Consider the following 22,305-nt stretch of genomic DNA (forward strand, 5'->3'; position numbering starts at 1 on the left):
CGTAGTTTGGGGATGCCTGCTGTACACCTTCCTATGCAATGCAGGAGGAATTAGCGTTCATTGGAGGTAGAGAATAGAAAATCCACAGTAGTTGCAGTTAACTGCCCAACAAGTGCAGGGTACAGCACCTCCAGAAAAGGTCTCTTCTAAGTCATGTCACTCTGGCTTTCCACCTAAGAAGACTGGAGTCTTTACACAAACTACAATTCCCACCCACCATTAAAAGAGAGTTTGCAGTACCTATCCCGTACCCCCAAATTATCTTCTGCTTCTGCAACTACCACGTGCACACATCAATCTCCATCCACTCTTTCCTCCAGTTAACAACTGCAGTGGTTTCCTTTGCAATGATTTGCCCAAGTGATTGATGCTGAACATGGTACACTTGCAAGTCACATTTCCATTGTGGCAAGCAGCAGCTGGCACAGAGCATCAGCACATATGACTACAGCCAGCCAAGCCCCCGTGCTAGAAAACACCTCTTCTATGCTATGCTTCCATTTCAGCTTCCCATGGAGCCATGGTATTGCAGAAAGGCTGTGGCTCATTGGTAGATCACCTGCCTTGCATGCAGAAAGTCCCAGGTTCAATCGCCAATGGCATCTCCAGGTACAACAGGGGGGGGGGGGTGCCTACATGAAACCCTGTAGAGCCACTGGCCAGTCTGGAAGAATTATGGACCTCTGGGTGCTCCACCAACGAAGGCTTTTCCACAGGGTTTTAAGTACCTGCATCTATTGCACAACAAGGCAGTTTGTGGAATTTGAAACACACACATACAAAAAAAACAGGAGCTGCAGGTCCTGTAAAGGACAGCAGCAATGCTAAACCTCATTCAATACAGAGACTGCAGCCATCAAGGATGTTACTTTACAAGTCATACACTTACATTAAACCATTTGCAGAGACTGGTGCATTATATTTACAGAATTTAAGAGGTCTTCTACCACTGACTGAGGCAAGTTTTCCACCTTTGCTGTAATGCCTGGCTCTTTATTGGGGGAATAACAGGACAGACTGCAGCCTTGAGGAAACTAAAAGCAGTTCACAGGTCAGAGACCTTGCTAGCTCCCTGACATTACACATATGTTCTCTTCAGAAGGGTTATTTTCAAAATCTTTTGCTTCATGAAAACAGAAATACTGCCATCTTAGACAGTTTAGATTTCAGGTTAGAACATTTTGTTTGAAACTCAAATTAAGAAGGTATGATCTACCTGATATAACTGCAAAGGTGTGTGTGCCGATATGAACTCTTCACATGGTTTATTTCCATAGATTATGGCACGAGTAAAAGTTGGCATAATTTGAGATTCCCCATTAAGAACTTTTTTTGACCCTGGTACAAGTCCTTATTTCCAGGGCCCTTGTTAATACCTTATGCAAAGATCAGCACAAGTAATCTGGCCACTGGCAAAATTTAATTTACATGTCCTGTAAAAAGAAGGGGTTCCATACACACAAAACAATCTGCCAAGCTCAGGAAACAAGCAAAGATACCCAGATTCAGGGATCCCCAAACTTACCTGGCTTCGGGCCGGTTCCTCCGGTGCTGATCGCGCAGCAGCCCGGAGGGTGGGGAAACACGCTCCCATACACATGCACACTCGCTTTTTCTGGTGCGGCACGGCACTGGAAATGGCTTCTGCGCATGTGCAGACATCGTTTTTGGTGCACTTCCGGGTCGGCGTGGCACCAGAAATAGCTTGTGCACGTGCGTATGTGAGCGCGTTCCCCCGCCCACCGGCCCGCGTATGCGCACAAGCTATTTTTGGCGCTGTGCCGCCCCGGAGATGGGCAACCACACTGTGCTGATAAGAGCGAGCCGATAAGAGTGGTCGGCAGCGGGGGTCGTTGGGGACCACACAATTGGCTCACATGGGCCACATCTGGCCCCCGGCCCTTAGTTTGGGGACCCCTGCCCAGATTAGTCATTTCTCAGTAGGATTATATTCTTTCAACTACCAAATTTGTAGGGTAAACAGAATAATTTAACAGACAATATCTTAACAGGACAGAAACAAAAGCAACAGTAGAATATAGGTGTAATGATAAGGACAAGCAATGGCTCAGAATAGTACAAAACCACAGACTCATAGAATTGTGGAGTTGAAAGATACCCTAAGGGTCATCTAGCCAACCCCACTGCAATACAGGAACCTCTCCTCCGTTTCCCCTTTTTCACATTAAACATACCCAACTGCCTCAACCGTTCATCATAAGGCTTGGTTTCCAGAACCTTGATAATCTTGGTCAGTCCCCTACACACGTTCCAGCTTGTCAATATCCTTCTTACCGTAAATTGAAGTGCTCAGAACTGGGCACAAAACTCCAGGTGTGGTCTGACCAAGGCAGAATACAGCAGAACTATGACTTTCCTTGATCAGGACACTAGACTTCTGTTGATGCAGCAGTATTAGCCTTTTTCATAGCTGCCAAGTCCCAGTTAGAAAAATACAGGATCAGCAGCGCCAGCACCGGAAGTCGCTTCTACGCATGTCCAGACATGCGTAGAAGCAACTTCTGGTGCTGGCGCTGCCCGATTTCCAGTGCCCAGACATGGGCAGAGCAGCACCAGAAGAAATCCGGAGGAATTATGGGATATTTCGCCATTCGGGATGACAGCGGGAAACGGCTTTAAAAATGGGGGTTTCCCGGGAAAAACAGGAGACTTGGCAGCTATGGCCTTTTTTGCTGCTGCATCACATGCCTGACTCACCTTAGCTTTAGTTACAGGTAGGTAGCCGTGTTGGTCTAATGTAGTCAGAAAAAAAAAATTCCTTCCAGTAGCACCTTAGAGACCAATTAAGTTTGCACACAAAAGCCAATGACAAACTTAGTTGGTCTCTAAGGTGCTACTGGAAGGATTTTTATTTTATTTTGTTTCACCCTAGCTTATGAGCTACTAAGACCCCTAGATCCTTTTCACATGTGCTGCTGGCAAGCCATGTGTCCCCCATCTTATATTTGTGCAGCTGGTTCTTACAACCTAAGTGCAGAACTTTACATTTGTCCCTATTGAAATTAATTTTGTTAGTTTGGGCCCAATTCTCAAATCTGTCGTGGTCATAGTGAATCCTGATTCTGTCTTCTGCAGCTACCCCTCCTGGTTTGCTGTCGTCTGCAAATTGGATGGGCATCCCCTCAATTTCTTATTCCAAGTCATTTATAAAGACATTGGACAATGGGCCCAAAAGATAAGCCTGCAGCATTCCACTTGTCCTTTTTTTCCAGGATGATGAGGAACCATTAGTGAGAATCCTTTGGGTTCGGTCGGTCAACCAGCTACAAATCCACCTAACAGTTACCTCTCATCCAGCCCACATTAACACCAGCTTCTCCTATTTCAGTGTATCTGAAGAAGTGTGCATGCATACGAAAGCTCATACCAAAATAAAAACTTAGTTGGTCTTTAAGGTGCTACTGAAGGATTTTTTTTATTTTACTTCGACCCAGACCAACACGGCTACCTACCTGTAACCAGCTTCTCTGTAATGATACTATGGGAGACTCTATGCTTTTCTGCATATACCTGACTAGCCAATGAATGAAGCAGGATGCTCAACTAGATGGGCCTTCAGTCTGATACAGCAGGGCTCTTTTATGTATTCAGAAGTCCTGCTGTTCTTGGCAGTGGGCAGCAAAGTCTTGAGAATCTCAAAGAGTTTCTTCTCCTAAGCAGGCCTTGGTGCCCTGACCTTAAGGGTGATGATTCAATGCCCGATAACAGGAACTTTATTGTGCATATGCAGGGAGGGCTTGTGCAAAGAGCAAATCAGCCAAATAAGGCCTTTTTTGCACAAAGTCAGGGAAAGGTCCAGGAGGCGACGTCATTCAGAGGAAGCGTTTAGTCACCAGTTTCCTCTGAGTTCTGGAGACTGGCCAGAGGGAGTCTCCTAGCTGCCCATGTATTTGTAGCATGGGGAAGGGATGCTCAGGCCACAAATGGGTTGGGTTCAAAAAATAAAAGTAAAGGAGAAGAAAAACCTTGAGGTCCAAACCAACTGACAGAGCACTTTGAAGGGCGCACACAATTTTGGCTGAAGAGCTGCTCCTTCCTGCCAGGCACACACACGGGGAGAGAAAGGCCCACTGCAAGCTAAACAGCAGTGCAGTTTCACGGGACACGTCTGAAGCTCAGGACTTCCCCTCAAAGCTTCTGCCTCATTTCCTGCCAAGAGGGTGGGGCCGACCAGCTATGGCGGGGGCTCCTGCAAAAGCTTCCCTCCTTACCAGGCCTAATTGCATTCCTCTGTGTGAGAGAGTTCCGTTTCCAGGTGGGACCTGACAAGATTCAAATGAAAGGCAGCAGCAATTGAGCATGACTGGGCAGGAGAGGGACTGCCTACCTAGGTTTCCAAAACTGCCATGAGAAGCGGGATAAAGATAAGGCTGCTGCAACAGCAGTGCATAGTTAAACTATGGAACTCACTCCCACAAGAAGCAGTGAGAACCACCAACCTAGATAGCTTTAAAAGAGGATTAGACAAATTCATGGAGGAGAGGGCTCTCAATGGCTATGCTCTGCCATCCACAGTCATAGATTCTTAAGCAACAATATACTGTATTGTCACAGCCCAAATAGTCACGCTAGCTCTAGTCTATTATTATCACTTGTGCAGTATCCTGGTTCCACATTAACCAATAGGGAGAGCAACCTGGTTTACAGCTGTGGGGTGCGGTGGGGCAGGTTCCCTCACTTAATATGTGGGAGTGCTCAACTTGGAGAAGATGATGAGTTTAAAGCTGTTGACAGTGTGGGAGTCAGTGTGGTGTAGTGGTTCGAGTGTCGGACTAGGATCTGGGAGAGACCAGGGATCAAATCCCCACCTGACCATGAAGCTCTCTGGGTGACCTTGGGCCCATCACTGCCTCTAAGCCCAACCTACCTCACAGGGATGTTGTGGGGAGTAAATGGGGAGAGGGAGAACCATGCATGCCACATTGAGCTCCACGGAGTAAAACTGGGATATAAATGCAACAAATAGATGAGTATAATAAATATTGCCTTTGAGAGAGGATTGGCCTTGCTAGTATGACAGAGATGGGAAGCAGACCCATTCCACCAGTTCTGCTCCAGTGAGCTCCACTTACTCCCGAAACTGTTTCGATAACTGATGCCTGAGAACTACCATTTAACTTTTAAGATTTTGTGTCTGAGCTACGTTCCCCCCTCCCCCCCCAGTTCCTTTTTCCTTTCATGTGGTGGCACAACTTGCAGACCTGCAAGCAGGGGCTCTCTTGTTATTAATTTGATTGTATCTAAGCTGTTATAGGAGCCTTTCCAGCTGGAGAGTGGGTTAAAGATTAATAAATAAACATTTTGGAAATAGAAGCTACATGTTCACCCACATATGCTCAACTTAGCACATGAAGTCAGCCCTTTTCTCTTTGTAGGTGACTCTGTGCATAGGAAGAAGATTCATCACCAGCCCCAGACAGTCTCCCATGCTAGCAGTATCGAAAAGCTAGGTACTTGCAAATCACTTGCAGAGGGTGTCTTGCTTCCCACACTCAAACACTACCTTGTAAGGTTGGCCAGCATTACCCCCCATATACCAGATAGGAGGCTAAGGGGACGGAGATAAAGCAACTTGCCTTTAAGAGGGAGTTCATTTTAGGGCAATAATGTGGTTTTCCCATAAATTTCTGAATCAGAAGCATCCAGTGCCCTATATTTCCACACACAAAACCTCCCAAAGAACCCCACCCCACCCCAACACAAACACAAAAGGAAGATGAAATGGAACATTTATAAAAGGATGGGAGAGGTAAAGATGAAAGCATGTACTCTTTAAGTAGGGTTCCCATATTTCAAAAAGTAAAAATCCAGACAGAAAAGTTGTTGAGCGAAATCTCAAAAAGAAAGAAGAAAGAAGAAAGAAGAAAGAAGAAAGAAGAAAGAAGAAAGAAGAAAGAAGAAAGAAAGAAAGAAAGAAAGAAAGAAAGAAAGAAAGAAAGAAAGAAATTTGCCAAAATCTACACCACTGAGATGGGCTGCCATACATAAGGATTTTCCCTGCCATTTCAGGGAAATGCTTACTTGCTAGCTTGCTTGCTTACTTTTCTGCCTGAATGTTGTTTATGAGGGCTGAATACAACCCTAATCTAAAGAAGTGTGCATGCACACGAAAGCTCATACTAAAATAAAAACTTAGTTGGTCTTTAAGGTGCTACTGAAGGAATTTTTCTATTTTGCTTCGACTCAGACCAACACGGCTACCTACCTGTAACTAAAGTAATTAAATCACCTGTTCAGGCTCCCCTCCCCCATTGTCATTACTGAATATGTGGGTGGACAACTTGAAAGCTTGTCTCACTAAAGAACTTTTGACATGGATGTTGGCTGTAGCCAGGATTTCAATAGCCCAGAAATGGAAAACCTTTAAATTCTGCATTTGGATGTGTGGTATAAGAACTTATGGATTTTGGCTACTGTGGAAAAAATGCACATAAACTGTGTTGTTCGGGGGGGAGTGTGTGTGGAGGAGCCAAAACATTTTTATGTCATGTGGTGTGCTTTTATTTCCTATGCTTCAGACTTAGATTCTCAATACCCACCACCCATGCCAGTTTGAGAAATAAGGATGTCTTGATCCGTATTGGTGTCTCACCATTTCTTTCTGTTATTTATTGCTTGCTCTGAAGAGCAAATCAACTTTTACTGGGCTATTTAAGAATTTTGAAACATGAGAACTCAACAGCATTCATTAATGGTACAAATACCATTAGGTCCAGTCGTGACAGACTCTGGGGTTGCGCGCTCATCTCGCATTATTGGCCGAGGGAGCCGGCGTATAGCTTCCAGGTCATGTGGCCAGCATGACAAAGCTGCTTCTGGCAAACCAGAGCAGCACATGGAAACGGCGTTTACATTCCTGCTGTAGCGGTTCCTATTTATCTACTTGCATTTTGATGTGCTTTCGAACTGCTAGGTTGGCAGGAGCTGGGACCAAGCAACGGGAGCTCACCCCGTCACAGGGATTCGAACCGCTGACCTTCTGATCAGCAAGCCCTAGGCTCAGTGGTTTAACCCACAGCGCCACCTGGGTCCCTTCAAATGGTACAAATACACAAATACAAAAATCATTTTTAGAAACTGAACTATTTTCCAGCCAGTAACACTAATGGCAGGGGCATAGGAAGATAGGGGCGGGGGGCCCCGGGCGGCGCAATCCTAGGGGTGCCATCACGGCTGCTCACTCCCAAAACGCACACCCCACCCTGCCCTCAGTACGCGTGCCACATCCCTGGGGGGGCGCACCTCCTCTCCGCCCCCGGTGGTGGAGCATGAAGCTTCGCCCCTGACTAATGGCAGAGAAGACAAGAGATAAATTTGAACTGAGAAATCTCTTGCTCACAGCTCAGCCTCCTACCACCAGACTAGACATTTGCAATCCTCATAAAGCAATCACACCAGTAAATGGGCATGTAGTTAGATGGTCAGCGTTGAGGGGCAGAAGTGGAGCACTTGGGTGAGAATCTCTTGGCTAAGCCAAGGTGGGAACTAAATAAAAAGGGGGAGATACACAGTGTTTCCTTTTTAAAAAACAACAGTGATTCCCGCCCAAATGTCTCACCACACATAGCAGCAACATCCTGCAGTCGAGATGGCAGGAAGCAAGCTGGGATGGAGTTGTCTAGCCCCCTCAGCTGGTCCTCCCTTCAAAGTGTAAGTCTTCCTGCCAGTGGCAAAGTGGGCAATGGCAAGAGAACTAGCCTATTGCCCTCATGCCACATGCCCAGCCCTTTTCGTTAGCCAGCCAACAAACCAAGAACTCTTCCATTTATGATACGTCCCCATTTCAGCCAAACCATGGAACTATACTAAAGCTTGCTTGCTTGCTTGCTTGCTTGCTTGCTTGCTTGCTTGCTTGCTTGCTTGCTTGCTTGCTTGCTTGCTTACTTTTTGGGTGGTTCTCACAACCCACCCTTCCTTCTCAAGCTATTAACCACAGTTTCTCAGTTTGGACAACACAGGAAAACCACAGTTAATGGGAACATGCTGTCTTGTTGACTGGCTCATGAAAACAGATGGGCAAAGGGGCTGCACTCACAGGGCAAAAGGCTTGTTCATATCTTGGTTCAATGGCCCATTCACTTAACCTTGTTGAAAAGAAGGCAGTGTCTACTGTACCTGAAGCTGGTGACTATTTTGGCATTTTGCGGGAGCTGTTTGTTTTCTTTTTGGGATTTTCATGAAGATGGAGGATTTTAACACATGGGGCAATCTACATTTTTCTGTAAAGAGTTTAATTGTAACTAGATGGTCTGCATACTATGAAGCAGTCCAGGCAATTAAAAATGGATATACTGTACAGGCATTTTACAAACTCTCAAACATATTTTTGAAGACTCAGATGAGAAGCCTGAATGTAAACAAGATGCAAATAATTTATACCATAAGCTGGCAAAACTGGAATATGCTATTTTAATAATAATAATAATAAATTTTTATTTATACCCCGCCCTCCCCAGTCAAAACCGGGCTCAGGGCGGCTCACACCAATAAAATTACAATAAAACATAAAAAGCAATTAATTAAAATACAGATTAAAATACAGTATTAAAATTTAAAATGCAGCCTCATTTTAAGTAATCCAGAAATCCAAGCCATGAGGGAGGAAAACACAGGGGTCAGACTAATTCCAACCCAAAGGCCAGGAGGAACAGCTCTGTCTTGCAGGCCTTGCGGAAAGATGACAAATCCCGCAGGGCCCTGGTCTCCTGTGAAAGAGCGTTCCACCAAGTTGGGGCCAATACTGAAAAGGCCTTGGCCCTAGTAGAGGCCAATCTAGCCACCTTATGGCTCGGGATCTCCAGAATATTGTTGTTTGTGGATCTTAAGGTCCTCCGCGGGGCATACCAGGAGAGGCATTTGAGAAGAAGTGCTGAAGCATTTCACCAAACAAGTAAGAAATTACAAAATCCTGGTTTTGATGCATTTGAAGGTTATTGTCTGCTATCATATTTACTTTCATCTGTTAAAGAACTCAGAGAAAGTTCAGTTGTTAGGATTGCACATTAAGTATCAGAAGCAAAAGGTTTGTGTGAAGCCATCACTTCCAAGTTCTGATGCTTCCCAAACACATTGTTACAAGGAAATTTTCAAATAGAACAAGTTGTATTGATTCTTTCAGAGGAGCTGACAATTTTAGGATAAAAGTTCTATATAAATTCTATGACTGTTTGATAAGCCAGTTATTCAAAAGGATTACGGTAACCTGATGGCAGGAATGATTCTGAAATTGATGAGAACAGTATTAAGCTTATGATACCATATTGCAAAGGTTATATTGACTGCAAATTAGTAAACGAGTTATCAGTTCAAAGAATATTCGCACCACAGAACACCCCAGAACAGGCCATCAAAAATGCAATGTGCAGAGGAGGTTCTTCAGCTTTTTTGTGAGCCACACCTAATTGAAATGTTCCCCAATTTTACTACTGTGTCTAAGCTGTACTTGACAATGCATATCACAAACTGTGAAGCAGAACACATTTCAGTCTACCATGATGGACACTTGAATTCTTTATGTATACTGTATTGTCTCTAGAAAATGACATTGCAAGGAAGCTCTCATATGACAAAACTGTACATGAATATGTTGCTAGAAAAACGGAGGGGGGGGAGGAATGTATTTTGTAAAATGTGCTTCATGTGGTATGTATTCTCATAGGTGTCTAAAATAAACAGTTTTATTGACTGTGGTCTTTTCTATGTTTTATTTCATCATTCTATAATCCATCATGCACGTATATAACATTTCTCTAATTTTCACCACCCCCTATAACTAAAAAACTGTAAGGCATGGGGGGGGGGGATTCACACCAGTGACTGGCATTTTTAATCGAAATCTGAGATGTAGTAGTTGAAAAAAAATATGTGGTGATCTGTCATGGAACAACCCCACGAGAAGATAATAGTGGTTATTGTTGCTGGTTGCAAAGGGCCCCCTATAACAGTTTAAGCTTTAAGGCTCCCCAAAATGTATGCCTCCCACTGTGTAGAAGCAAAGTCCCCTACAGGGAAGGGACAGCCAGCAAGGGGGCTCCTTAGGAATGGTGGCAAGGGACCCTTCCAACAAGCAGTTCAGACGGAGGGTTGCACAAACATATCTGAGGAGCTACTGGAGTCACAGTGTTTAACAGAGCAATCGGATAAATATGTCACTTTTTATTGCAAAACTTACGAAAGAAAGAGCAGGTGGCAAGCATCCCTTTAAAGGGGGGAGGCGCATTTTGACTTTGCCTCCCTTGCACACACAGGAGGCAATGCCACTCCCTACAAGTATGCATGGCCTAAAGACAAAGGCAGGAGGCTGCTCACTTGAGAACTATTGTGTTCACTTATGTGCCCAGTTAAACCAATTGACTAAGATTTAATCTTAGGGTTTAGATTTCATTCGAGACAGAAAAGCGTGCATTTCCTGCCAACGGAAGCACACACTGCAGGTGCTGAGATGCAGGCATATAAAGTCTGCACTCTCTCACATAGCCTCAAACTCATAACTAACTTTATCCACATGTACATGGTGTGTGTAAGAAGCACGAAGTCACAGCACAGAGGCAGTATGCTGCAGTGGTTAGTGTGTTGGAGTAGGACGTGGGTGAGTCCAGGGTTCGAATCCCCACTCAACCATGAAGCCCAGCAGGTGTGACTTTAGACTAGTCACTGCTTCTCAGCCTAACCAACCTCACAGGGTTGTTGTGGGGATTAACTGAGGAGGGAGATGAGAGCCACATACACTGCCTTGAGCTACTTGGAGAAAAAGGTGGGATATAAATTCATATATATATATATATATATATATATATATATATATATATATATATATATATTATCAGCACAAACTATGGAAGGGAATACTAGGTTTCCCTCTTGGATTTAGCCACATCCAAATCCACAGCACCAGAACCTGTCTGGAATAACAATTTCTCCCTTTTACCTTCCTTAAGATGTGCGTGTGGTGACCCTGGCCATGGAGCTGTGCTTGCATATGAAAGGAACCATTTGCAATGTCCCTGTGAAAACAATGCCATCAGTGATGGGATCTCACTACCTGTGGGCAACAAAGTTATTCCATTTGTTTAGGAGATGCTTGATGAAATCTCATGTTTTGAGGTGTCATTTTGGCAGGAGATGGAACTATGCAAAACTTACAATTAGTCCACTGAGCTTAGCAGGTCTTGGCTGCTTCACCTGGTTCATGAAGAAAGCCTCCCTCAGGCGGTTTGAAAGCTTGTGGGTGTGCTAGCTGGAACTGCATTAATTTCATAACACTACAATGCCACCTGGGGACACGGGTGGCACTGTGGTCTAAACCACAGAGCCTAGGGCTTGCCGATCAGAAGGTCGGCGGTTCGAAAACCCCGCGACGGGGTGAGCTCCCGTTGCTCAGTCCCAGCTCCTGCCAACCTAGCAGTTCAAAAGCACGTCAAAGTGCAAGTAGATAAATAGGTACCGCTACAGCGGGAAGGTAAACGGCGTTTCCGCACGCTCTCTGGTTCCCCAGAAGCGGATTAGTCATGCTGGCCATGTGACCCGGAAGCTGTACGCCAGCTCCCTCGACCAGTAAAGCGAGATGAGCGCCACAACCTCAGAGTCATCCGCGACTAGACCTAACGGTCAGGGGTACCTTTACCTATACAATGCCACCACCCCAGTAGAAAGCTCATGTGTCTCTGAATCCTATGATTGGGAACATCCTCCTTTCTTTTTCCCTTCATTCCATCCATCTTTCTCCTTCTTTAAAACCAAAACCAAAATCAGCAGGTATGTTTTTTTGGTAGAGGGGAGGCAGAGAAGGAAGGATTCAGACCATGGAATGCAGTCAGTGGTGGTGAAAAGCCTCACATGCACAATTTTCCTGCTGAAAAACCCACCTCCCCATTCCGCAATCTTAATCTTACCGTAATCAGCCCCTACTCACCCCACCCCACAGAGTGCTACTTTTTAACAAGGAAGAATCCCAACCACAAGTTCATAGATGTTGCTAACATCATGAATACTGTATTGGCCTGAATATAAGCCTCACATTTTTTCCAAATTCCGACCATGAAAAGTTAAAGTGCGGCTTATATTCGCGACCTTAATAAAACTGGTTTTTACGATATTGCTGCTGAAACAGACATACGGTAAAATGGAACAGGTGTGAGTGCCTGCGGAATTTTAAGGGAGAAGCTTATATTTGGGTATTGACCCCCCCCCCATTTTAAAGGTGCGGCTTATATTCAGGCCAATACGGTAGTTTAACTTGTCTTGTGTCTGAGGGGGGGAGAGCTCAGGAAGATGAAAATCCCAAGTACAGTAAACAGCCCCACCCCCAACAGCTGCAGAAAAGCCTTGATCTCTTGTATCAGAAAAATGATCACTGTCTCCATAGGTCACCTATAATCAGTCACTTATTAATTTAATAAAATTTAAATGCTGCTTGGTTTTTTTTAAAAAAAAACCAGACACTTCTGGGTGTTTTACAGCAATAGAACAACATTATCCATAATCATATTACTAGAAAGTCACCATTAAAGGTGCAGTTTCTTTCTGGAAAGTGTTGCTCAGCATTATGAGATTTTGTAAAAAGTTTAAATTTAAAACACCCATGGCAATTTTACAGAGGTACATAAGGAGACCCTAAAAGCCCATTGTGCAGAAGGCTTTCTAGAAGCCATGCTGGCTGGAATTGATGGGAGCTGTAGTCCAAAACCTCTGAAGAGGACCAAGCTGAGGAAGGCCACAATCCAGCACAGATAAAGGTATAGGGACTCCTGACCATTAGGTCCAGTCGTGACCGACTCTGGGGTTGTGACGCTCATCTTGCATTATTGGCCAAGAGACCCAGCGTGCAGCTTCCAGGTCATGTGGCCAGCATGACAAAGCCGCTTCTGGCGAAGCAGAGCAGCACACGGAAATGCCGTTTACCTTCCTGCCGGAGCGGTACCTATTTATCTACTTGCACTTTGACGTGCTTTCGAACTGTTAGGTTGGCAGGAGCAGGGACTGAGCAATGGGAGCTCACCCTGTCGCGGGGATTCGAACCTCTGACTTTCTGATCGGCAAGCCCTAGGCTCTGTGGTTTAACCAGCACAGATACTTTTATTTCAATGGGCTTCATTGAAAAGTGTCACACCTGTGTCACACCAAAGCTTTAATCTTTCTTTCAGTCCACATCATGCATATTACATACAGGCAGGGGGAAGCAGGCCTGAGACTTCTCATTCATTGAAGGATATTCCTTCCCCACCTTCAGTGGTGGCTCATGAAGGAAGTGGTGATGAGGTCTGGGGCTGGGGCTGCACATGTACCTTCAGGGCCAGTGCCACCAACATGGAGCTCCCCCAGCCTCACCACTCCGTCGCCACTCCCTGTCCTGGGAGGACACCACTGTTCCTGTCTCCCCACCATGAGCCACTGCTACATACCCCTGCTTGCCAGCTTCCCAGAAGCTCCTGACTTGCTACCACTGGAGGAAGGAGCAGTAAAGCGACCTTTGGCCTGATTCCTGTACTTGTAGGTTTTTTAAGAGAGAGCAGAAAAGACACTTTAATTTATATTTTTACACACACACACACACACACACACACACACACACATGCCACTGACAGCACTCATCTCTTGTCATTTCTCCCTCCCTCCCTCCTTTCACATATTTTACCCCATTCCCCCACTAAGCACCTGTTCTATTTCATACAGTTTATACACTGCTCAAAGTGTTAACAAATAGAATAAAACAATAAAATTATCAGTTAAAGACAGCCATAAAACACCTCTCTAAACATTTTAAAACACAAAATCAACAATAAACAGATTAAAACATATATCCACATCCCTTTCATTCTTCTTTGCTGCAGGTGCTACTTCTCCCTGCTATAACAGCTTTGAGTCTCTTTATCTCCCATTCCATTATTCTAAAAATGAACCTTTTATCTCCCTTTGGTTCATTAAACACTGCTCTAATCCTTAGAGGAAGGAGAACTCCCTTTCCTCCCACTTGTATTGTCTTCCAGCCACCTTTACCAAGCAAAAAAAAACTTTACAGTATTGCTTTTTTGTTTAGCTGAAGTCATTACAAAACAAGATACATAAAAACAAAATAATACATGACATAGTTAAAGTAATTACAGTACTAAAACTAGCCATTCTATCAAATATGAATTTTTTTTCTGCTGAAGAATTTATAAGCCACACAAACTTTTCTCCTAAAAAATTGCTGCTCTGAAGGACTTACACACACACCACATAATTAAACTAGGGAACTCACTCACACAGGTTAAGAAAAAAAAAGGTAAAAGGTAAAGGACTCCATGACAGTTAAGTCCAGTCAAAGGCAACTATGGAGTTGTAGTGCTCATTTCGCTTTTCAAGCCAAGCAGACGTTTGTCCAGACAGCTTTCTGGATCATGTGGCCAGCATGACTAAACTGCTTCTGGCAAAATGGGACGCTGTGACAAGTGCCAGAGCGCATGGAGACAGTTTACCTTCCCGCCAGAGCAGTACTTATTTATCTACTTGCACTGGTGTGCTTTTGAACTGCTAGGTTGGCAGAAGCTGGGACAGAGCAATGGGAGCTCACCTCATTGTGCGGATTCCAGCCACCAACCTTCCGATTGACAAGCCCAAGAGGCTCAGTGCTTTAGACCACAGTGCCACGGCCACCAAGCTAGATGGCTTTAAAAGAGGCATTAAGAGGGGGAGAGGGCTATTGATGGCTACCAGCTGTGATGACTAAACTCTTACTTCCACAGTTGAGAGCCACTAGCATTTCTGAATACCAGTTGCTGGAAAGCATAGGAGGGGAGAGCTCTTTTTTTGCTTGGATCATGCTTGTGGCCTTACAGCATCTGGTTGGCCACTGTGAGAACAGGATGCTGGATCAGATGGGCCATTGGTCTGATCCAGAAGACCCTTATGTTCTTTTGTTCTTAAAGTCAAAGCTGGTCAAATTTTCAGGAATGCCAGGTGACCTGCTATATGGGGCACTGCTGGTGCTGGCATTGCTCCAACCAGAAGGCTATAGCAGGCATCGGCAATCTCTGGTACATGGGACAGATCTGGCCCACGGGGGCCCACTTAGCAAGTCCCCCACGTGCTGTGTTAAACCAGCATGGCGCAGTGACTCGCCAAGTGGTGCCGGAAATGGCATCTGCACACATGCAGATACCAGAAATAGAGTCTGCACCTGCCCAGACACCCAAAATCGCTTCTGCACAGGCGCAATTTTCAGCTTCCGAGCATGCACAGAAGCGATTTTTGGCTTCTGGGCATGCGCAGACGCGATTTCTGGCATCGTGCTGCGTATGTCTGGCCCACAGACTATTGTCCATGGGAATAATCCAGCCCTCAGCTGGAAACCTTGCCGATCCCTGGGATATAGCATGGCTAGGGAGTAGGGGAGCACTGGGGAGGCTGTGAAAGAAAATTTGAGAAATGCTGTTCTAGAAATTAGGAGGGCTGGTACACATCACAATTTATGAGAATATGCAATTCTACATCTGCAACTTTGTGTTTGAGTAGGCCATCCAGGAATCAACATCACAGAAGCTGATTTCATATCTGCACAATTGTGATGCTTTCATTGAGTAAGCCACACACACACACACACACCTCCGCTGAAACCCTCATCAGCCACTCATGTCAGGCAAACTGAATGCACTGGATTGGGGTCTGAAGCAGGCTAAAGTGGTTCCGAGCACAATTCAAAGTGTTGGTGCTGACCTTTAAAGCCCTAAACGGCCTCGGCCCAGTATACCTGAAGAAGCATCTCCACCCCCATCGTTCTGCCCAGACACTGAGGTCCAGTGCCGAGGGCCTTCTGGCGGTTCCCTCACTACAAGAAGCAAAGCTGCAGAGGGCCTTCTCGGTAGTGGCGCCCACCCTGTGGAATGCTCTCCCATCAGATGTTAAAGAGATAAACAACTATCTGACATTTAGAAGACAGCTGAAGGCAGCCCTGTTTAGGGAAGTTTTTAATGACTGATGTTTTAATGTATTTTTAATCTCCTGTTGGAAGCCACCCAGAGTGGCTAGGGAAACCCAGCCAAATGGACGGGATATAAGTAATAAATTATTATTATTATTATTATTATTATTATTATTATTATCATTATTACTGAAACCAAGTACAGTATTATTATTATAAACCAATTACAGTATTATTATTATTATTATTATTATTATTATTATTATTATTATTGAAACCAATGCACACACATACCCAAGGCATCTTGTAAAGCAAACATGTTCAGCTTAAATCAACAATGTAAACAATGGGTAGACAAAATAGTATTTGGTGGACCACATAAGAACATAAGGAGAGCCTGCTGGATCTAACCAATGGCCCATCTAGTTCAGTGTCCTGTTCTCTCAGTGGCTAACCCAGAGGGGAAACTGGCAAACAGGACCCAAGCACTCTCCCCTCCTGGAGTTTGTGTCAACTCGTATTCAGAAGCATCACTGCCTCTGACTATAGAGGCAGAACACAGCCATCATGACTAATAGCCACTGATAGCCAAAGTGCCTGTTAGTTGCTAGGATATTTGTAAATAATGTTAGAGTAGGTGAACTTGCAATGTGTTATTGCATTCTTAAGCAAAATTGAACCCTCAGCACTGCCTTACATGTACAGTCATACCTTGGAAGTCGAACGGAATCCGTTCCGGAATTCCGTTTGACTTCCAAAACATTCGGAAACCAAAGCACAGCTTCTGATTGCCTGCAGGAAGCTCCTGCAGCCAATCGGAAGCTGTGGAAACCCTGTCGGACGTTCGAGTTCCAAAGAACTTTCGCAAACTGGAACCCTCACTTCTGGGTTTGCGGAATTCAGGAGTCAAAATGTCCAAGTACCAAGGCATTCGGGATCCAAAGTACGACTGTAATAGATCTATATCATAGTTATTCTAGTGAAACAGCAGGCTGCAAACACCCCAGCCAAAGTCCATGCAATAAGCACATAGTCATTACAGTGGTACCTCGGTTTATGAACACAATTGGTTCCAGAAGTCTGTTCATAAACTGAAGCGTTCTAAAACTGAAGCGAACTTTCCCATTTAAAGTAATGGAAAGTGGATTAATCCGTTCCAGACGGGTCCGCGGAGTACTCAACCTGAAGCGAACTTAACATGAAGCATGGGTGTAATTGGTTCCGGAAGTCTGTTCATAAACTGAAGCGTTCATAAACTGAAGCGAACTTTCCCATTTAAAGTACAGTAATGGAAAGTGAATTAATCCGTTCCAGATGGGTCCACGCCGTTCGTGAACTGAAAATTCATAAACCGAGGTGTTCATAAACCGAGGTTCCACTGTACATGTAACAGCAAGCCTAGAAAAGCATTTCTGTGTCCCAGATTCCAGCATCAATTCTTAAGTCTAGGCTTCCAGGACTTTTTCCAGAACATATCCCACAGCCTACTCAAACAATTATAGCATACAGATGTTTACCAGATACATAGTAGGTAACCTCACATATTTGTTATCTAAACATGATCTCAAGTATAATCTTAAGACATCCTCACCAAAGGAGGAATCTGGCTAGCTGGTCATTAACTCATTCCAGAAGGCTAAATATTTAATCAAATCTGCATGTCCACATTCATGAGCATTTAGCTTCTGATTCCACCTCGGAACTTCCATATGCAGCTACTTAACACTCATTATCTGCAAATACTGTACACAAAACTGAGCTGCAAAGCTGCCCCTAAGCTGGAGCACCAAGGCTAAGGAAGAAGAGGAGTTGCGACAGGGCGTGGAGGGGCAGGAAGTGACACCTCCTTACAACATTCATCTGAACCACTGGATGTCTTAGCAATGATTCCTACAGTGTGTGTTCCTAGTTACTGACTGATGCAAGTTCTAAAAATTACTCATTGCTCAGAAAGCATGTAGAAAAAGGGTTGGAAGAACGAAGCTGCTTTCTCTCTCTCTCTCTCTCTCTCTCTCTCTCTCTCTCTCTCTCTCTCTTTGGGGTGGGTTTTCGCATGTCAAAATGTTTTAACTTAAGGAAGGGGAAAGAATACAGTAGCTGTATAGCCAATCTCATTCCAAAGGTTATATGCCATCAAAGAAATGGAAAGTATCAAATATCAGCCCCTTTAAAGAACCTATTGTATAATCAAGGGAACAGCAGATCAAAGAATCGAACAGGTCTTCCCCAACAGTCAGGTGCGCCAGATTCACAATTCATTCATTACAGTACTTTAAAGAAATATGCATAGAACATTTTCCTTCTAAAAAAATAAAAAATCTTACTCTCCCCTATGCTGCATGCTTTCTCTCTCTCTCTCTCTCTCTCTCTCTTTTTTAAAAAAAACTGTTTTAGGATTTCTAACTTTTTGTTAGCTCCAGAAGTTTTCTAATTGGAAACTAAATAGCAGCAAGCAAAAGTGTTTCCTGCAAAAGTCTCTCACCTTTTTTACATTAAGAGGGCCTTCCCCCACAGACAACCTCCTTTTTTCAGTAGGAAGTCAAGTATGGGCTTGAGAAGCTCAGCATTTAAGGCAACAGAGCCTCCCTTAGCCAAGAAATACTTTTGAGTCAAGCTGAGACAAGGCTCTGTAGCAACTCAAAGAGAGAAACCAACTATGAATTGCAAGAAAGCTGGAAGACCCATAGAGAACAGAGATCAGTGGTGGAGAATCTGCCTTGCATGCAGAAGGTCTCATGTTCAATCCCTCCTGGCATCTGCTTCCTGATGGGAGCCCTTGCTGTCAGTCAGTGTAGACAGTACTGAACAAGATGGACCAATGTGGACTCAGTATGAGGCAGCTTCTTGTGGTTCCTAACTTTAGCCACAAAGTCTGTTAAACTGGTTATACTGTTATAAATCTATGACAGCTGATGTAGTTTTCATAGTTACAGAATTTCTGATACGTCATTGAGAAACACATTCAGGAGTATATGCTTATCAATGCTCAAAATCCCCTCCAATAGTAAAATGGTTGTCCTACCCATACCGGTAGATGGGTTTCACTATAGCAGGGAAAGCCCAAGCAGAAAGAGATTGCTTTATGCTTCCTGCAGTGAGATATGAATGGCCCTCTGCCTGGAGAGCTGGTGCCATTGAAGGACCAGGGCATAGGCAGAGACATCCTGGGCGTGGGATCTTCCTGTGGGTTTTTTGTGTTTAGTGGAAGAGATTAAAACTCTCATGCAATTCTTTCTAAGATGCAAAGCAACCAGAGGGCATGACTACTTGCTGGCGATTGCCAAAGGAAAGTTGCACGACTGCATTAATTTATCCAGCCGCCTCCACTGAGTGCAAGCAGCAGGAGCTTCATTACTTCTGAACACACACACACACCACTTTGTAAGTGCAAAACGGAACACAGGAAGCTGCCTCAAACTGAGTCAAGCCATTGGTCCATTTAGCTCAGTATTGTTCACGACTCAGTGGCAGTGGCTCTTCCGGGTCTGAGGCAGAGGAGGGTCTTTCCAGGCCAATTACCCACAGCTTGCAGCAATGCTGTGCATACCAACACCCCCCCAATAGCCCCTAAGAGAACAACTCCTTGCAAATTAGCCTCATGCAAGATTATAAGTGGGTAGTGCAAGCCTTGAAAGTGAGGCATGCTTAAGTTACCCTGAAATGAGTGAGACCTATTGCAACATCAGCTCCATTGATTTAGTTGAGACTTAAGCATGGGTAATTTTCACAGAAAACTGCAGAGTGGTGTCTTATGTACATATACGCACAAGAAAGACCCTCTGAGTTCAGTGGGGCACATTTCCCTGCAAGCATACAAAGGATTGCAGCCTTAGGTAAGGTAAGGAGATAAATAAAAGCAGGAATTCTGCATTGAATACCTGAATCAAAAGAGAAGAGTTGTAACCTTGATGGTTGTAAAGATGAGAGCACACCGGGAAGGAGCAGCTTGTAATGAATGCTCATCCCCCTTTACACAAAGGAAAGGAGTCCCCATCTTCTTTTGCATCCAGCCCCCAGAAAAACATGTATTCATAAGGATGCATGCCCCCGGTAATATTATATACCTTTGATCAAAAAAACTTTCTGCTGCTTAAAAGTTTGCAGTCCTAACTAAAGTTCCTGGTCAAGTTAGTCCTCTCAGAGACTGGTCACTTTGACTTTTGCAAATTGTTTTTTGGGGGGAGGGGGGACCGTTTATTGTTACCTCCCCTGGCTCCGCCAGCTATCCCTACAGAGCAAATGGGAGCACTGTACTTTTGCAGGGTGACCAAACCTGTCCTTCCGCTCACGGATGCTGCCCTGTCCAACCCCCGCCAAATGAAACAAGCATATATAACTACAGAAAATATTTATACCCCCCCTCCCATTGCAGAAACAACGGCTCAGAGCGGGTGACAAAATGTTCGAAATAACCCCAAAGGCATCATCAGTGTGTTGCAATGTACATTCAGAGTCCTTGGGTTTCACAGAACACATAACCAGGCATCTACGGTAGCATTCTGAATCAATCAGACTGCCACATATAGGTGGTAGCAAATAAATTTCAATAATAAACAGGAGTGGAAAGTTGTGAAGTGGTTCAGTTCATGACCTGCTCAAAAGCTGAATTCACATCCAGCTTCTCTACTCAAAGAGGGTTTCCTGGGAATTTTGCCTCACTTTCTGCTAAGAGGAGATCTCCGAGGAAAAACGGCCACACATCTCCGGCCACATGGGAGAGGGAGATGGAAGTGACAAACAAGACCCAACCGCCGAACTTTCAGTGGCTCTTGAGAAGCGCAGAGCAACAAATACCAACCCGAGGCCCGAAGCGGGGCGTGGGCCGGCGCGCATCTGAATGAGGGGGGTGCGAGAAGAGTGGGCTGGGTAGGCCTGCCAGGGAGGGGGGAGGACACGACTTCCTCGTGCGGCTAGAGGCGCGCCCCGACTGACGCCCCTTGGAGAAGGCTCACTGGCTTTGGAGAGCCGCCCGCGCGCCCCCTCAGTCAGCCAAGCTCCCGGCAGGGGCGCGTGTCCTCCCGCTTCACAAAGACCCTCCCTCCTCCTTCCTGCCATGAATGTGGCCCATTCACGAGGAAGAGGCGAGAGAGCGAGAGAGGGAAGGACCCAAATGCCTTAGGCGGGTCAGCGGGCCCCGGAGAAAGGAGGAGACGGGAGAGACCCGCCGCCAACCGGGAGACTAGGGAAGTGGCAGGGCCGGGAGCTGCCGTCATCCCCCGCCCCGTCGCCGTCAGCCGGGCTCGAACTGTCGGCCGCCTCCCCACACCCCACTCCACCCCGCGGCCCGGAGAACGTGAAGCAAAGAAGCCTCAGTGGCGCGTAGGAAAGCGTTTCTGAGTGAGGCGGAGAGGGGGCTTTACGCGCGCAAGGGAAGCCCTCCTCCGGCGGGAAGCGAAAGGGGTCGACTCCCAGTTCGAGAGCGGGGTTGAGGGAGAAGTGCAATGCGCGGAGCCTCCCATTCACCCCGCGGAGGGCGCAAGCCTCTCCCGGCAGGCTCTCCGTACCGTTTTGGGCATGGTGCCTTCGGGCTGGCTCGGCGGGATTCAGTCTCTGGGCAGGGCGGCTGTCGCTGCTGCTTGCTGCTGCTGCTGCTGGGCGCTTCCTCTGCTAACGGACTCGACTGACTGGGCAGTTCTCCCCGCCCGCCAACCTCTGTGGGCCCGCGGAGCGTGCGCCGCCTTTCTTTGGGGCAGTCGCTCCCGAGCCCCCGCCCCTCCCGAGCCTGGCGTCCTGACTCCGGCCGCAAGCTGGCAGCTGAGGATTGGGTCCCCTCGGGGGCTTCTTCGCCCACCCCTTCCGCAGAACAACCCCCACCCCACCCCCGGGAGAAGGAAGAGCGATGGGGAGCGGGAGGGCGGAGAGGGGATTTTTCTATCCCACTTTGCTATCGCTCGAGCGCCTAAGCGCTTTCGGGAAAGAATTCGTTCCCTTCTGGAACTCCCTGCCACAAGATGAGCTAATAGCCACCGGCCTAGATGGCGTCGAAAGGGGATCAGACAGCTTCCTGTTACTACGGTATATCAACACACACACATTCTTTCACTATTCCTGCATTACAGGGGGTTGGACTAGATGACCCTTGAGGTTCCTTCCAACTCTACAATTTATTATTCTGTTTCTCACTTTTACAGCATTCTATGAAAACTACCTTATATTTCTTCCATCTTTTTCTTCAAACTGAAGAAAATGCCTTGCTCTTTGCAAAGAATGGAACAGCATGTATTAAGTTCATATCCCCCCTTTCCTACCAGAGTGACATAAACATTTCCCTCCCCTTTCCCATTTGTCTTCCCAACACCCCTGAGGGGGAAGTTAGGCTGGCGCAGTGTGCTTCATGGCTGAGTTGTGATTTGAAATGGCGGCTTCCCTTGTCTTTCTGTAGTCTC

The 22,305-nt window shown here is 45.7% G+C and overlaps 1 protein-coding gene across 3 annotated transcripts in view; it reads right to left on the minus strand.

The window, feature by feature from the left end:
• MSN (moesin) overlaps positions 1 to 21,527 on the minus strand; it is a 92,345-nt gene extending 70,818 nt beyond the window's left edge. For 2 of the 3 annotated variants that reach the window (XM_035113213.3, XM_088664696.1), the window contains exon 1: positions 21,424 to 21,527. In XM_035113213.3, coding sequence (XP_034969104.1) covers positions 21,424 to 21,435 — 12 coding nt within the window. In that variant the 5' untranslated portion in view covers positions 21,436 to 21,527. Of the gene's footprint in view, positions 1 to 19,797; positions 20,208 to 21,423 lie in introns of those variants that run through there. The other variant, XM_088664697.1, reaches the window with a different exon arrangement.
• Positions 21,528 to 22,305: the final 778 nt, after the last annotated feature.

The sequence above is a fragment of the Zootoca vivipara genome, chromosome Z2 (assembly GCF_965207765.1).
Source record: "Zootoca vivipara chromosome Z2, rZooViv2.hap1.1, whole genome shotgun sequence".
Taxonomy (NCBI): Eukaryota; Metazoa; Chordata; class Lepidosauria; order Squamata; family Lacertidae; genus Zootoca; species Zootoca vivipara.